Source organism: Ptychodera flava, chromosome 7 (genome assembly GCF_041260155.1).
Source record: "Ptychodera flava strain L36383 chromosome 7, AS_Pfla_20210202, whole genome shotgun sequence".
Classification (NCBI taxonomy): Eukaryota; Metazoa; Hemichordata; class Enteropneusta; family Ptychoderidae; genus Ptychodera; species Ptychodera flava.
In genome coordinates, this window is record NC_091934.1 from 45,847,790 (window position 1) to 45,866,348 (window position 18,559).

Genomic DNA, 18,559 nt, shown 5'->3' on the forward strand with positions numbered 1-18,559 from the left:
TAACACGGCCAAATTTGATCGCATTGTGAAACAAATCGACGTGCATCTGTATGGGGTAGGGTACTATCCTTGTGCAAAGTTTGAAAGAAATTGACCTGGGCATCTCTGAGATATCTGCGTGAACGGACGGACGCACGGACGGACGCACACACGCACGCACGCACGGACATGACCAAACCTATAAGTCCCCCCGGACGGTGTCCGTGGGGACTAACAAAACTCTACATGGAGTAATCATGGCATCTTTCATTGAATAATTCCTGAACAGAAATTTGAGGAAGGTACACAGTTCTGTTGAGTAAATGGCTCTTCAAATACAACTCAGTAAAACCATTAATAATTACAAATGTGGAACTGCACCATAATTTTCAGGGGATTTCAAAAACTAGCGACTACTGGTATTATATCTTTGGTTTAAGCTGTATTCCACTTGGAAGAGGTGTAAAAATGGATGGGGAATGGGAGAATGGTCAATATAAAGTAACATCTATGAATATTGAGACAAAAACATCTACAAAGTAACAAAAATGTGTATCAATGAAGTGCATATTTTCTCTTGAGAACAAAGTTGATGCAGATTACACCCTATTCTCAGCAAACTTAAATGTTTTCATGTTATGTCTTGTTGGACTCTAAAACCCTAGACAAGACAACAACAATCCTTGGATAAGTAAATAAAATAAATAGCTAATCACCAATCAGAGTGTAGCTACTGTCAGTCATATCAGCACATATCATCAAATCAAAGAGTGATTACAGTAAGTCATTTGATAGCTAATCACCAATCAGAGTGTAGCTACTGTCAGTCATATCAGCACATATCATCAAATCAAAGAGTGATTACAGTAAGTCATTTGATCGCTTGTTACTAATAAAAGCATGATTACCAATGGTCATGCGATCTCATATTACCAATCAGAGTATGTTTAAAGCTGGTTGTGGTGGCAACTGCCAATCAAATTGGTTGGTTTGTCATATTTGAAATACTGAACGATAAAAACAAAAAGTCTGGATTCTACATTAAAACAAAGTAATACTGTTTGGATTTTACCTGAATTTAAGTCACTGATAATTAACTTACGATATGTTAATACTTCTTTGAATTAATCATTTATATCTACATTTGATACTTACCAAATTGATAAAAATCATTGTCAAAGACAAAAACTATTTGGCAAGAAATTCACACATTTATTAAGACTCACATGATTTCAGATTAAAGTTAAAATTGTTCAAGAACCAGGGGACTAGGTATCTTACTATAAGTGTTTGTGATGTTCACACGCTAGATCTTGTTGGAATGTCAGATGAAACAATGTACATTTTAAGATACAAAATTTTCTAAAGTAACAATTTTCAACAGTATATATCAAAATCAACTGTTGAGGAAAAAATTGAATCAAACATTACAACAGCCTGACTTACAGTCACCCTGTATACAAAACATAAAACCCTATTAACTCAGGCTACCCTATTGTGGTGAAGCTAATAGCGGTCTCTTTGTCTAGATGACAGAGTTTTTTATGTTTTTTAGTCAAAAGCATGATTTGACAAGCATACAAACTTTAAAACTCAACATATGCTTCCAAAATTAAAATGTGTATATATTTTCATTACATACAATTATCCACTTCATATATTGATAAAATCTCACCGAATTAGACATACCCAGCAACTAATGAAATTTAAGTCTCAGTATTTGAAATAAGCTAGTTTACCTGGTGTGCAAACAAAATTATGACATTGACACACACATATATTATATATCATTTAGCTCTACACAAATAAATGTGATGGACAAAAACTTCAGTTTAAATATAAAAATGGCACTTAATGAATTGGTTTATATCATTATAATCAGCTAGTAAGATGATAGATCACAGTGACTACATATTTTGTTAACATCATACCAATTAGGGACTGTGTTACCTTATTACATCTCTTGAGAAACTTTAAAGATTTCACAGTTAAAATGTATTCTGATCTTTGACAACAAGTAGATAGGTATCTTTCTTTATTAGTGTGAAATTTTCTTATATTTATAACTTTTGCTCATTAGGTTAGGGGGTCTGTCTCTGCACCAAAACACATTTCAGTAAAGTTGTCACTTATTGACTGGTGACTTCTTCTGTAAGGTACTGCTTTTTGCAAACGGACAGCCAGCATGTTATGAGGGATTAATTCCATGTGACAGACAGAGTTTCACTAGATGATGATGACAGGTTGCCTGGCGCACTGGAATAACTTGTCAATGTACCACTAGAATTGTGACTGTTATATTTCTCTTTCCACAGGTCAAAGGTCAATTTCAGCTGTCTGAGTTGATGCGTTTCTGCCACCTGGTTACCAAGGTGATGTACAGCTGTGTACTGTCTCCAACCATTGAAAGCCTGTCAATAAATAAAGTAACAAAAATATTTAGGGAAACAGTATCATCCATGAAAATCTCTCATCAATAAAAACTGGCAAACATTTCTAGGCAGCAAACTTTAATAACAGATGTGAAAATTGATTGCCTTTTTCAAAGTGGATGGAAATAATCTGCTTGGTAGATTACAGTAGACAGAAAATTTTATATGCATGAAGAAACAGAGTTAACAATCTGGTGCGTGAATATTAACCATGTGTACAGGATCATTCTATTGTAAGATGTGTGGAGGGGTGGACAGCATCATTCTATTGTAAGATGTGTGGAGGGGTGGACAGCATCATTCTATTGTAAGATGTGTGGAGGGGTGGACAGGATCATTCTATTGTAAGATGTGTGGAGGGTGGACAGCATCATTCTATTGTAAGATGTGTGGAGGTGTGGACAGGATCATTCTATTGTAAGATGTGTGGAGGGGTGGACAGCATCATTCTATTGTAAGATGTGTGGAGGGGTGGACAGCATCATTCTATTGTAAGATGTGTGGAGATGCAGACAGGATCTTTCTATGATTGTATCACTTATTATTCATAACATACCTCTGACCCCAGATGTTTGTTGTCTTGCAAGGTCATTGCTTTAGATACTCTTACTTGGATGAATAGCTTCCTCCATTTACTCCACATCAAATTATACAGTTTGTGATTTGCCTGTTGGAAGGAATAATGTTAGAAACATTCAGAGAAGACAAGAATCCAGTGACATCAGGCAATAAGATGTTGACAGTGATGTGTATTTGTATGGAATGTTGATTGTGGATACACTGCAGTGATTCAGTTTTGCATTTTTTGGTTGTGATACAAACTTATGATGAGGTTCAAACTTGCAATCTGAGGTGTCAACTCACCTTGTGAAGTACAATGCATACATCAAGTACACAATGCACACAATGCATACATCAAGTACACAATGCATACATCAAGTACACAATGCATACATCAAGTACACAATGCATACATCAAGTACACAATGCATACATCAAGTACACAATGCATACATCAAGTACACAATGAAGTCTAAACAACTTCATGAAGTCTCATGATACAGTCATAGTTCATGATTGAGTCAATTTGTTGCTGCTACTGTTTCATGAGGCACAAGTTCTACTCAAGTACACATGTATACACTTAGACATACACTTTAATACATTACATAGGCACAAACACATTGAATAGCATCAGTCTCCATTTCCTTATTTGGTTACTTTGATGAATACTGATGTAGCCTTTGGATCAAATCTTTGATGCAAAAAATGATAAATAAAGTATTATTTCTATTATATTTTATGATATTACATTACAATGTGAGAGTGCTTATTACTAATTACTTCATGTTAAATTATGATTGATCTTTGACATGGTGACATTCTATGAAACTCTTATGAAAAAGTTAGGAAATAATGATGTATCTGATTTGATAATGATCCAAAAAATACTTACAATCTGTTTCGCTGTGAATTGCCTCTCAGCTGATGACTTCCATGTTGTCCAGCACTCCTGCAATTTCTTCTGTTGCTTGGATTTCACAAACTTTATCATTTTGATCTCTTTTTGCCATGACAACAAAGTCTTCTTACTGTTGACAAGGTGACATAATAAAGGTTACAGTCTGACATAGGTAAAGTGGATTTTATAGCTAAAAAATAGCAAGTAAGTTATAACATGATTGTGAGAACCCTTTTTGGGGAGGTAGGCTTTAAGATTGTTGTGTGGTACCTGAGTTGCAGCATATCAACAGCTGAGTAATCCCACAGTAAGAATGGTATCAAAGTAATGAGAATGCAAGTATCAGAATGTAGGACTTTTAATATTGAAATAGGAGTATTAATTTTGTGTGTAAGTGTTAAAGGTGCCTGTTAGCAAGTAGAAGGTAAGTTTTTCAGAGTTTAACAGGGCTGAAGTGTGCTGAGTGTGACGTGTTGGGACAAAGTATGTGTACCATGGAGGGCATCACTGTAACACTAAGTGTCTTGGTTGTTTCTGTGCTGTATTTGCTTATATAAAGATATTACTGACCAGATGTATGGAATGTTTGTATAAAAATTTCAGCTGTTCATTGTAGGAATGATACATTATTACAACAAGATCTAAATTTATTGGAATTTTCAGAAGGGAATATTGCTGACACTGCATATATTCAAATTTTATCACTAAAATATTTATTTCTTGATGAAAGCTGCCCATTGAAATCATAAATTTGGTTTTTCTTACCATAAGTTTTTATTGTAGTGATAATCAGCAAGGTCTTCCATATCTCTCTCGTGCTGTACCTCATCTTTGCGTTTCTTTGTGAATGATTTCCACTGCTTTATGACACGTTTCTCCAGGAGATGTCTGTAATGTCTTTGTGCTTTCTGTTGCATTATCTCTTTCCTCCACTGACTGAAGCACTTGGCTATATGTTTGTGCTTTCTCTTCTCCACAGCATGACTCAGCAGATTCTTAATTCTCAGTCTGTATTCAAATTCACATTTCCATTCTCTGAAGAACGCCCTCAGAATTCTTCTTTCTCTCTTCAGTCTCACGAGTTTCTCTGTCAGAGCTAGTCTCTTCTCTGTGTTCACGTTTTTGATCCAGTCGCGTATCATTTTCTGTTGCAATGTCTTTTCATAATGCTGTCTTGCAAGTTGTCGTTTCCCAGTCTCAACTTTCCAATAGAGAAACACTCTGTGTAGTGTCTGCTTGTCTTGTACTCTGCCAATTATTTCACAACTCTCTCTCCTGGTTTTGTTCCCTGTTATCAAACATATCAAGATTAAGACACTCTTTACAGTAATATTTAAGGTAGAATGTGCCTCCAGAACAGATATTTGGACTCTCAAACCTTTAACCCTTTCACCACCATGGTTTGTCCCAAATCCATTGTTTTCTATGGTAAAGTTGGACCTGTACACAGGGAACTGGGGGTGAAAGGGTTAAGATTCTTTTCTGTTCCACTAATTGTGGAAGCTCATTTAAAAGCTCTTGGTGTAAGTAAATTTTTCACCATATTAATTTTTTGTAATTCAAATATTTTTCTCCATTGAGTTAGCACAGGGACAGTGGCCATTTTGAATTTCAAATATCAGTAATCTTGGGCAATTTGTTTCTCTAGTACCAAAATTTGCATAGTGACCCCTAATCTTTATTCTTCATTTTGAAGGAAAATGGTTGAAACATTTCTTGAGGAAAGTTTGAGCAAAAGTTTAAGTCTTTCACTTTTTAGGCGTAGAATGTGCCTCTGGTAGTTTTTCTGACACCCAAATTTTTAGAATACTTCTCTGTATTTTTGGGTGCGGACTCATTTTGAAACCTGTGGAATCAATGAAATGTTCACCATCTTTGTTTTGTTAAAAATCAAAAATCAAATATTTTCTCATAGAGTCAAGAAAGGATGTATTTCTAATTTTGATTTTCAAGAAACTGCTACAGAAGAGAACAGTTCTATGAAAATTTGAAAAAAACAACAACAAAAATCCAACATGTGGAGATATGACTGTTTGCTTTTTCTCGTGATAAAAAGGACAGAACACTAATTATACTTACCTTTAGCCCACTGACACCAAAAGGTCATACAAGCAACCAATTTCTTGGTTTGTTTGTTGGTTGCATATTCATCTGCTTTCCTATTATTTTGGTAAGCAGTAACCCATCTTGACCATGTCTACGGAGAAACAGATTACAACTTCCATTAAAATAATTACAACAGAGACTGGTGATGGAATTTTATAAATCGATTGATGTGACCATTGATGTTCAATCAAACTGTAAATGACCTAAATGAGTAATGGAATGCAATAATTTGCATTGTGGTATGATAATAACAAATAAAGCTAGACACACACACATATCAGTGTAAATTTACCCCTCCACAGATAGAGTGCAGACCCTATCACAAACAAGGAAGAGAAATGGTAATTATTGATGACATGGTTTGTTTATTCTTGTACTGTTTTCATTATCACTTCTAACCTTTCCAGACTTTTTTGAAATCTATATTCTTACCCTTTTCAGTAGCAGTGTATGCATATATCTATCAGCTTTGCTTTCTCTTGTTTGTTGTCTCCACTCAACCATCACAGAGTGTAGAAGTCTTCTGTCACGTCTGTATGTGTGAAGATCCACCATCTCAGTACGTGTCTCAGCTAGCATGTATTCATTCTTCCATCTTTCAAACATGTTGGCCATCTGAAATATACAGTATTTCTCATCATTTCAATGTCTTGTTTGAATACACATGGAGATTGCTGTGAAGTTCTACATTGTTACATCACCTTTGAAATGACTTGGGATGATGAAAACATGTACACTTTTAAATCAGCCAATCAGAATACATGTTTCACTACATCACCCAATCATATCACATCTAACACTCAGCCAATCATATCACACGTTTTATTCAATCAGCAAATATACTTTGCTGCTATCTACACAAACAATGGATTGCAGTTAGTAATATGTAGATGGCATAAAATGTATTTTATTTTGCTGCCTTCATAGTATGTGACACTGCAAAGATATTCTCTTTGTCCTCAAACAGATGCACTACATAGTTAGCTTCATTTGTTTTTTAATTTCTTGGAACACTGTCAGCTATAAAATGAGAGTGTGTTTTTGAGTCATTTCTCTATGCTTACCTGTCGTATTGCTGCTTTTTCCATGAAATCTTCCTGCATTTTCCTGAGTGTGACTTTCCTCAAGATAACTTCCATCCAGGCCCTGAAACATCTGGAGTAAAAACAGAGTGTATGGTGAAACTACTGTATGCTTTCAGTAACAGTAACAACCTGAAGTAAAAACAGAGTGTATGGTGAAACTACTGTATGCTTTCACGTCAGTAACATCTGGAGTAAAAACAGAGTGTATGGTGAAACTACTGTATGCTTTCAGTTACAGTCTCAAACAAACAACATGAACAAACTACCAACTTGACAAACGGTGCAAACATATGTGAAATAATCAAGATAGTTTTGGAATTAGATAATGATTCTTGAGATTTTCACCCTTCACAACAGTGGTTTGGCCCAAACCTATTGTTATCAATGTTAATTATGGAACTGTAAACGGATACTTTGGGGTAAACAGGTTCATAATAACTGTTTTGAATACTCTATGTTAACCCTTTGCACCCTGAGCCCCTGGTACTCTATGATGTCATCGGACATTTATGTCCAAGCCGGGTTCAAAGGGTCAAAGGGTCAGTAGCTGTAACTGTTGAAGATTTTTTGTTCTGTTAGTAACTTGCAAGTCCTTGTTCTACTTCTCAAAGTATGTTGAAACACCTACTACCTAGTACTTCGTCAACACAGCATCTATACATATAAATTGTCCTGTCATTGTTTACATTTGAATTCTGCCCAGGAATAGGATCTGTTTGTCAACAATAACAATGCATTCTATGCATGTACTCACTGAGTGGACAAGCTGAATACTCTGAAACTCAATATGCTTTAACCCTTTCACCCCAGTTCCCTGTATACAGGTCCAACTTTACCATAGAAAACAACGGATTTGGGACAAACCATGGTGGTGAAAGGGTTAATAGGGAGTAGAATATGAGACTGTACAGATGATATTAAGGTAGAACATGCCTCAGGGACAGATATTCAGACTCTCAAACTTCATAATTCTTTTCTCCATAGAGTTAACACAGGGATGGCGGCCATTTTGAACTTTAAATATCGGTAAATCTTAAGTTATTTGTCTCTCTCGTACAAATATTTGCATGGTGACCCTCGATTTTTTTCTTGATTTTGAAAGTGAATTGTTGAAAGATTCCTTAAGGAAAGTTTGAGCAAAACTTTAAGTTGAGGCACATACTACCTTAACAACAAAAATTATGAAAAAATCATGAGAAGATACAGCTGCACAGCTAGTGATCCTTTCAACAACAGATATTACATTTTCTCGAAATACGTACAATGTTAGATTGTCAACAATTATCCATGGCTACCACTTTTTAACCTACACGAAACCATGGACACAATCTCTGATCTGAAATCAAAATGTTTCTCACCTTCTCTGCAGTGAGTTCTGATAGAAGTCCCTGCCCATTGTAGATTTTTCATAATTTTCCAACCATTTCCTGAATGCTGACTGTAGTTGTTGATTTTTACACTGCACACAGTATTGTCTACCAACGTATTCAAGTTGTAAACCCCTCTGTGTCCATTCTCTCCAGTGTTCGACGACACCCTTCATTTTTCTTTTCAAGCGTTTCTGACGACAGATGTGTTCTTTCCAAGTTGTAAAGCACTAAGGGAGCAAAAGGAAGATAAAAAGGTAAGTTTATTCTCATAGTGTATTTTCACTGATGATGAAGGTAAATGTTCCTACTTTTAATTTTTTTAAAAATAATTTACAGGTACAATGGATTCTATGAAGAATTCAGAGCACACAGAAAATGAACCAAAAAACATGAATTACTCTTGTAATATTTTTTTGTTCTTACCAACAATTTAGTAGACCAATTCATTATCTCTTTTTAGTTTTTCCTGGCAAAACATTAAAATGTCTTGCCGTATTTGTCACATTTTCTATTCAAATGTATAGTACATAGAAGCTCTCTACTACCAATGAACCAACTTCAAGGCTGGTTCCCAATTATCCCTTTGCAGCTTCATAAATATTTAAGAACACATATAAATGCATATCGAAACTTTTTAAGTAAATTTGGAATTAAGAAAAGATGACCTCTAACATATAAAAAAGGATATTACAAGTACCTTTTGAAGGATATTTCTTGAGAAATGTTTGTGACTCCTTTCCTCCAATGTATAGTTCCACCAATCAGAGAAGGCCTGTCTGAGCATCATGACCTCACTGCGTTGTCTGAATTCATTGGCTATCTGATTGTCTTGGTGCACGTCACACCATCTTTGGAATGCCACAGCTAAGGACCGATGCATCATCAATTGTCTGAACTCATCACATTTCTGTTGATTTTCTTTACGTCTTTTCACCTCCTGGTGCCATGCTATTAGACACCTGAACAGAATAATAATGTACACTTGTCAACATTTTATCATTGCGTCAATATTTGGTAGAATACATTACTTTCAGATATATTACCTCTCTCATAATATTAATTTTCTGAAAGGCTAGCACACTGTCTTGACTGTGGTCTATGATCAAATATATGAATTTCAGCAGGTATGCACTTTCATGGAAAATTCAAAAAATTCATCTTTGTTGAGTTTCAAAAATGAAAACAAGTCATCGTTGATGACACAGTCCCCACTTGTTAATAATGGGTACTTTGATTACATGTCCTCAGAGAGGATAGAGTCCTCTTCATTAATTAGGTCTGTGATAAAAATACTTTGATACAGATGGCGCTCAATGGCCAAGAATGAGTTCCATGGTGATGAAAACATAAAACCAATGTAGGCCACCATCCTAAAGTTCATAAAGTGAGTCAACTAGGAATTAATCAACAGGATGTTGCAAACATTTTTGCATACAATTCTAACACTTAACAGATTATCACTGGTACCATATTTCATAAAGTTTGATGCAGTATTTACAACACTATGAGATCAACATCTGTATCAAGTTTCATCACATTTGACGTTGTATTAATTTGTGGCTATATCACCCTAATTAGGAAAGTTCATTACTTATGCAATTACAAATTAATTAAAATGACACTGATAAATGTCTTTTTCAATGTTAAAGCAATGTGAGCTTTACATCGGTTAACATCTGTATAAAGTTTCATGAATTTGATGCAGTACATATTTCTTGACATATCAGCCTACTTACGAAACTTCAATAATTGACATGTTACTGCTACATGACGTGAAACAAATTGACGAGCATATGTATGAAATAGGTCAATGTCAACTTTGAATGATACTGGTGGAAATATGTCTGAGTCATGGCTCTTTACATGAAAAAATCATAATAAAATAGCGTCAATGATGACACTGTGCTCCTCAGTGCATTTAGCGGTAGGGATGCAAGGAGAGAGGTTTGGGGAATGTTGCTGAGAAAGATGCAAAGAAAGGGTTGAAATGTGAAACTGTAATAAAACCTATTGGTTTTTTAGCAGTGAGCGTCCAGCTTGGTGAACATGCCATCTTGTACATGAAGGCAAAAAACATAATTTTCACATGTCCACCAAACTTGGAATTTGCTTTATCTGCAAGATTTTGTATGTTCCTTGCTACAAAATTCTGACCCTATTGAATTATAACAGGAAAACATGCACGCATGATTGGACAGTGTGGACTGTGTATTGGATGCACTACATCTGCTGTGATGATGGATTGCCAGACGACCACACTGCATCAAAGAACTGTAGTTTAAAACTAAAATATAATTCTAAACAAGTAATTGACAATGACATAGTAATAGGAGCATTAGTCTTGATGGGGCAGGGAAATGTGGTCATTAAGACAGGTGCAGCCACCGAACAATGCACTTTTAAAAAGGTCCTTACTATGATAAGATATATTGTGCATGACATATAATGTGAACTGACTAATTTTTAGTCAAGAGGGTAAATAATACGCTGTTCATAATTTACCCTCCCACAGAAATTTTTTCGACTTACCCTCCAACACTCAAACTTCATTTTTACCCACTCCCCCACTTATTTTTGCCTGTTTCCCCTCCCCACTGTGAATTTTTGAAGCTCCCTCACCCTGTGGCGAAAAAACTTGCCAATTTCCCCTGCCCTGGAAACAATTCCCCTCAAAAGTTTTTCGCCGAGCCCTGTCCCCAGGAGAATCAACCGATATCCGCCCTGCCCTACAAAAAAACCTAAAATTTGCTCCCCTGCCACCTAAAAACATGTCCCCTGCCCTAGCAAAATTAAAATTCCCTGCCCTAAAATATTGCTCCTGGAATGGCTTTTTCGATGAATAGCTCCGTTGGCTGCACCTGTTAAGAAGTATCACTGGATTGATATGTTGAGATCTATGGGCACATAGGTCTATGTCGTTGTTCCCAATTTGAAACACATGAGGCATGTCTAAGTTATTGTTCTAAATTGGGAAAAAAGATCAGACCTGTAGCTGTATTGGCCAGCCAAGAAATACATATGCGCATAATAAATGAGGTACAAGATGTGACATCTTAAGGTCTAATATCCTATCAAAATTGAAGGGTATAGAACTTGTGGTTACTGAGATATGCATATATATATATATGTATAATCAAGGTCAAAGGTCATTTAGGTCACGTGACATTTTGAAAAAAAAAATGTATTGCTAATAAATCCCTATATGCCAAAAATCAGACCTCTACCTCTATTCGCTTGCCCAGAATTAGATATGTGCATAATAAATGAGGTAAAGCGTGTGTTGTCATAAGGTCTCCCATCCTACTAAATATAAAGAACATAGCACTTGTGGGACTTATTTATTGACATAAACGTATATTTTAGGTAAAAAATCAAGTTCACATGACATTTTGTCAAAAAATTTCTATCCTATAGTTATCCCTATATACGAAAAATCAGACATCCAGCTCTATTGGCTTGCTCAGAATTCGATATGCACATAATTAATGAGGTACAATATGTGGCGTCATAAGGTCTCCCATCATACCAGATATGAAGAGTGTGGCACTTGTGGTTACTGAGTTATGGACAAATATGTATATTTGAGGTCAAAGGTCATTGAGGTCACGTGAAATGTTGTCAAAAAAATTGTATTGCTACGTTATCCCTATATACCAAAAATCAGACCTCTAGCTCTATTGGCTCCCTCAAAATTAGATATGTGCATAATTAATGAGGTATAATATCCGGCGTCATCCCATCATACCATATATGAAGGGTTTAGCACTTGTGGTTACTGAGTTATGGACAAATACGTAGATTTGAGGTCAAAGGTCACCAATGTCACGTGACATTTTATCAAAATGTCTGAGATATCTGTGTGAAAGGATGGACGAACGGATGGACGAACAGACACAATGACCCGGACACCATGACCCAATCTATAAGCCCCCTGGACTTCATCCGTGGGGACTAAAATCTGTGTCACTGCATCCTTTTTGCACTAGAATACGATGAGAAACTAAATTTTTATTTTTCTTGGCCTTATACATGGGCGTCTACGGAGAACTGACTTAAACATGGGAGTCTATGGAGAACTGCCTTATACCTGGGAGTCTATGGAGAACTGCCTTATACATGGGAGTCTATGGAGGGGTAAACTAAAAAGTCCTCCAAGTCTAACACGGCCAAATTTGGTCGCACTGTGAAACAAATCGACGTGCATCTCTATGGGGTAGGGTACTATCCTTGTGCAAAGTTTGAAACAAATTGACCAGGGCATGTCTCAGTCTGATGTCTGCGTGAACGGACGGACGGACGTACGCACGCACGCACGGACAGACGGACATGACCCAATCTATAAGTCCCCCCAGACTTCGTCCGTGGGGACTGACAAACTTTCTTCGTGTCATTGATGGCCTTGATTTTCTTTGGATATTGACTGGACACATTTATTAAAGACGTCACTTTAGCTTGTCAATGACAGTGAAATGATTTTTTGCAGAAACTTGATTGGTCCAGCCAAGTACACATGCTTACTCATAACAGCTGCGATGATCACAACATTGTTTTGTGATATTCCGATACAAAATTAAAATAATTTTATTAATATGTCGCATTGACTATAAAGTTGCAAATGTTTCCTTGGGTGTTGAAACATGTTAGCATAGTGTACATGTTACAAATCAACACACCAAACAGCAATGTTCATGTAAGAACAACCTGCTTGATTTCCATGGACTTTCTGGTCCGCCCATCACACTGTTATGTCTGTTTCCCCTCTAGCTTCAGAAAATTCTTGGTAAATTTACAAATTCAATCTCAAAAGTTTTGAGTAAATTTCAAAATTGATTGTATTAATTAAATTGTCAGTTATTAACAAATTCCTTTCGATCATGCCAATACAGCTCATCTCAGAACCGGACATACTTATATACACACAAGATTTGGCAACACCCTGACAAATAAGTAATCTTCAACAGCACTGATTTACATTTACAAATTATTCTATGTGAAGTAATTCTCCAATTGCAGATACTATGACAAGCATAACATTACACGATGGTTCAGAATGTTCATCGACAAAGTTCACTCAAAATGTACTTTGAAAACGATAGTATTTTGACAGCTGTTATCACGGCTACTTTAAAAAGTCTGTTGAAAAAGAGTACTAAATATCGTTGTTTTTCAGGTCAACAAGTGATTGAATCAAAAACATGTGTCATGAAACAGTAAAACAACAACTGATAAATAAGTAACTTTTCTCAAGAGTAAGCCTGAAAGAAAATTTCATCCCGTTTCACAGAAACTGACTGCGTAGGGCGTATTCGAGCGCCACAGCAATGAACCAACGGTCGGGGAATCCCCACGAAAATCGCTTAAACTACGTACTCGTCCAAAACATTGATTGATCACTTTTTAGCTGCATGATTCACTTGCCAAAAATATTTTTATTTTGTAGATAAATAATTGAATTTCTAATTTTTTTATTTCGTTTGTTAATGAAAAGTCATTTTAATGTTTTTATATGCTTTAAAAATTTCAAAACCCGCTAAAAAGCGACTATTTGGCCAAAATTGAAACGAAAAACACGAAAACCAAGCTCGAATCATGGGCTATTTCTGTATGAATACTCTGTCTCTACTCTTGCCGATGCACGATTTTTGCACCGACATTTTTCACTCATTTTCGTTGGTATGACTTTGAAACTCCAGGAAGCGATTGAGAAGAAAGGGTTACCTTGAATTATTGAGTTTTTTGCTGATAATTTGCCAAATTAAATGAGAAAAAACACTACGAAAATTTCCACACGCTTACACACTGAGTGTTTCAGAGGCCTTTCATGTTCGTGTGGTACAACATTAGCCCTGCGTACGATGCTGTGTGTCCCGCTACAGCTAATCGTCCCGCTCACCACAGCCCTGCAAAGACCCGTACGTAGGGTCGGTGACTTCAAATCCATTTTGGGACTTGACGTAAAAAGCCAAATTACTGCCGAAATTCAGCGTTCTTGGGCCCCAAGTCGTATCCCAGCCTACCTCAGCTACTCGATCGCTTCCAAAAATGCCAGTCTAGCACACAGCATACGCAGGGCTAGCGAGAGAGTTGCCGACATCGACGGTTATTTACTTTACGAGAATTGAATAAAAGACTGGCATTTTTGGAAGCGATCGAGTAGCTGAGGTAGGCTGGGATACGACTTGGGCCCAAGAATGCTGAATTTCGGCAGTAATTTGGCTTTTTACGTCAAGTCCCAAAATGGATTTGAAGTCACCGACCCTACGTACGGGTCTTTGCAGGGCTGTGGTGAGCGGGGCGATTAGCTGTAGCGGAACACACAGCATCGTACGCAGGGCTAGTACAACATGTGATCATGGAGGTAGTAGGAGACTGAGGTTTCTTGCACGGTCGCGCCGATGAAATGGGAAGCTGAAATTTTCGCTCGTAATTTTGCAAACGAAATCGTAAATCCACTCAAAACTTCGTATTTTTTTTACATATTTGAAACCCATGAGGAACGTAATTCATTCTCCCCTGCACAGTAAAAAGGAGATCAAAACGGCCAAACGCACGCAAGATGTCCATCCACATCCACCAATCTCGTAATTTACACCGACAGAACAAAAACAATTTGATCGAGCATGGACGTTCTAACGTAAATGCATCATTGTCTATCGCATTTTCATGTAAGCCAATACACTCACACGTACGCTCTAAGTTCAATTATAATGTCAATCCAACACGATACTATTTTCGCTGATAGAGAGTGTGCAGCGTGAATGGTATGCTGTAGTCGTTAGATAACACTGATCACGTGGTGTGACAAAATAGTTTTACGGAAGTTGTTGACGGAAGTGACGTCAACTTTGCTTCTCCCAACTCTATAAGCTTCCTCAGTTACGTAACTTCGTCGCTAAAAATCGTAATAAAATGGCTGCCTAGCGGCCATATTGGATCGTATCACATAAAAAATCGACGTACATATGTATGACATAGGTCAATGTCCTTGTACCAACTTTGAATAAAATCGGTTGAGATATGCCTGAGTTATGCCTCTGTATATGAAAAAATCGTAACAAAATGGCCACACAGCAGCCATATTGGATCGTATCACAAAACAAATTGACGTGCATATCTATGACATTGGTCAATGTCCTTGTACCAACTTTGAATAAAATCGGTTGAGATATGCCTGAGTTATGCCTCTGTATATGAAAACATCATAATAAAATGGCCGCCTAGCGGCCATATTGGATTGTATCACAAAACAAATTGACGTGCATATCTATGAAATTGGTCAATGTCCTTGTACCAACGTTGAATAAAATCAGTTGAAACATGTCTGAGTTGTGGCTCTGTACATGAAAAAATCGTAATAAAATGGCCGCCTGGCAGCCATATTGGATCGTATCACAAAAAAAATGACATGCATATCTATGACATTGGTCAATGTCCTTGTACCAACTTTGAATAAAATTGGTTGAAACATGTCTGAGTTATGGCTCTGTACATGAAAAAATCGTAATAAAATGGCCGCCTGGCAGCCATATTGGATCATATCACAAAAAAAATTGACGTGCATATCTATGACATTGGTCAATGTCCTTGTACCAACTTTGAATAAAATTGGTTGAAACATGTCTGAGTTATGGCTCTGTACATGAAAAAATCGTAATAAAATGGCCGCCTGGCGGCCATATTGGATCGTATCCCAAAACAAATCGACGTGCATCTGTATGACATATGAAGTAATCCTTGTACCAAGTTTGAATGAAATCGCTTCTTGCATCTCTGAGATATCTGTGTGAACGGACGGACGGACGCACACACGGACGGACGCACACACGACGCACGCACGGACATGACCAAACCTATAAGTCCCCCCGGACGGTGTCCGTGGGGACTAATTAAATGATACTATTTCAGTATTTGTCAGACCTTGAAAAGTCAATGTGATTTATTCAAAATAATAGCATTTTTATTTCATAAAATGTTTGACTGATTAGAAGAGAGTATCGAATGATAAACCAATCAGCATTAGGCAGAAGAGACTGGCCAATCAGAATGCAGAACAAGCATTCGACACATAAGAATATGACCTTTGTGCCAATCAGGGAGCTGTACAGAAAGGTTGTCTTATCAACATATTATATGGAGAGATTCTCTGTACAGATTGGCTAATCTCATCCGCCATTCAGTCACCTGCTTGGATAAGCTGTCAGTTGCAATGATGGACTAGCTGATCTCATTGGCCAATCAGTCACCTGTAATCACTGATTGGCTGATCTCATTGGCCAATCAGTCACCTGTAATGACTGATTGGCTGATCTCATAATCTGATCTGTCATACTCTTACTATTACCAAAGAAAGACAAGAATATCTTTGCTTACTTTGACGTAAGGTTGGTCTGGTAAATAATCTTCATCTTCTGAATTCGATGAGTTTCTTGTCTCCAAACTCTCCAGGTGTGTTGCAATCGTCTGATATCAAAGACAGATCTCAGATCTCTACAAAGACTGGTTCTCATGTGATTCTGTATCGCCCAGCAATGCCATCGCTGTATGATTTCTCTCATTCTATTTTCCATAACGATTTGATATCTGTACTCTACAGCTTCCTTCTGAGAGAGTCTCAACTGCCACAGATAAAATGCCTGCCGTACAATAAGAACAACAAACCTTTATTCTCAGTTTAGCTCAAGAGAGACTTTCTGATACAAACAATGACATTTGCAGTGAACTTGCATATGGACTCATTTGTTTTGTAAAGATTAAAGTGCAGGTATGATTGAGACAATGGTACCACTGCAAAGTGGTACCTAAAAATCCTAAGTGACTCTAAAAATCCTGGCATTGTCACTGGTGTCAATCTATCAGTCGGTCACTCTGATTGGACTCTCTGAAATTCTCTTATGCACCGTCAAAAGCATTGTAACTTTTGTTGAGGTGTTAAGTTGTTGCGAGAAATACATATCAAGGATGTTTATGACAAATAAAAGTTAATTTCCTCACCATTCGCTTACATCTGTTCTCTTGAAATTCAACCATCTTACTTCTCCGTTCAGCTGTTTCCCTGGCAACAACAAACCAACCAATAAAGGTCCTGCAGAGTATAGAAAATTTATTATAAAGGATTAGGTAAGATAGATAAAAAATTTGTTTGATTTTGAAAGTTGCAAAGGTATTATGATGGCACACTGTGAAAACATACATAGATACATAGATACATACATACTATACAAAAAGACATTTACATACAGATATTATACAGTTATACGGACAGACAAACACCGACTGATCCAAATGGCTCCCTATGCTATACCTCCACAAAGCACGTGGGAGCTAAAAATTGTCAATTGTGTGATTTTTCTATACTAGCATTTGATAATACACATCACATGTTCCTAGTAACTAACCAAACAACAAGAAGCCATTAAACAAAAAAACAAACAAAAATAAAGAGAAAGCAAAAACTCAATAAATAGGTACTTACTTTCTGAGCAAAACTTGTTTGTGATATTCAATAACTCTCTCCACTTGTTGTGATCTCATTTTCCAAATTGAGAAACACTCTTTGAGAGTTCTAGCTGCAATCTGATGTCTCATTCTACGAGCCATTCCTTCCATTCTGACATTCTCTGAAACATAGTCCTGCCAGTTCTCAACAATGCCTATCATCTGACGGCGTTCTGCAGTCTGTGTTGGAGGTAAAAATAGCAAATCCTTTTAGACATTATGATACAGGTAAGTAAAAGTGAATGACCTGACAAGTAAATGTTTCCTTCAATGATTTGAAGGATGATAAATACATAACGGAATGAGAGTTGTATGAAACATGGCATCTAATAAAGCAAGGGATAGAGCAGGAAAAGTACAAACTGCTACAAAATACAGCTACCAATTACAAAATACAGCTACCAATCAAATTTCATTTTATGAAATACAGTGACCAATCACATTCCATTTTACAAAATACAGCTACCAATCACATTCTATTCTACATAAGCTGCTTTGTTTCTTTGTCTGTACTCTACACTTTTCATTCAAATTTATTCTGATACTAATGACAAACTCAATGTTTGGCAGAAGTAATGCTACCACAAGACATAACACAAACAAACAGTAAACACAACAACTATCTCAAAA

The 18,559-nt window shown here is 36.7% G+C and overlaps 1 protein-coding gene across 5 annotated transcripts in view; it reads right to left on the reverse strand.

Annotated features, from left to right (window-relative positions):
• Nucleotides 1-2,040: 2,040 nt before the first annotated feature.
• The window catches only part of LOC139137710 (uncharacterized), a 107,180-nt gene continuing 90,661 nt past the window's right edge, over nucleotides 2,041-18,559 (reverse strand). For all 5 annotated transcript variants that reach the window (XM_070705949.1, XM_070705947.1, XM_070705952.1 and 2 more), the window contains 12 exons: nucleotides 17,907-18,109; nucleotides 17,426-17,516; nucleotides 16,805-17,067; nucleotides 9,132-9,393; nucleotides 8,423-8,661; nucleotides 7,044-7,134; nucleotides 6,412-6,594; nucleotides 5,953-6,070; nucleotides 4,639-5,161; nucleotides 3,868-4,003; nucleotides 2,968-3,078; nucleotides 2,041-2,390 (listed from right to left, as the gene is read on the reverse strand). In XM_070705949.1, coding sequence (XP_070562050.1) covers nucleotides 2,178-2,390; nucleotides 2,968-3,078; nucleotides 3,868-4,003; nucleotides 4,639-5,161; nucleotides 5,953-6,070; nucleotides 6,412-6,594; nucleotides 7,044-7,134; nucleotides 8,423-8,661; nucleotides 9,132-9,393; nucleotides 16,805-17,067; nucleotides 17,426-17,516; nucleotides 17,907-18,109 — 2,433 coding nt within the window. In that variant the 3' untranslated portion in view covers nucleotides 2,041-2,177. The remainder of the gene's footprint in view (nucleotides 2,391-2,967; nucleotides 3,079-3,867; nucleotides 4,004-4,638; nucleotides 5,162-5,952; nucleotides 6,071-6,411; nucleotides 6,595-7,043; nucleotides 7,135-8,422; nucleotides 8,662-9,131; nucleotides 9,394-16,804; nucleotides 17,068-17,425; nucleotides 17,517-17,906; nucleotides 18,110-18,559) is intronic.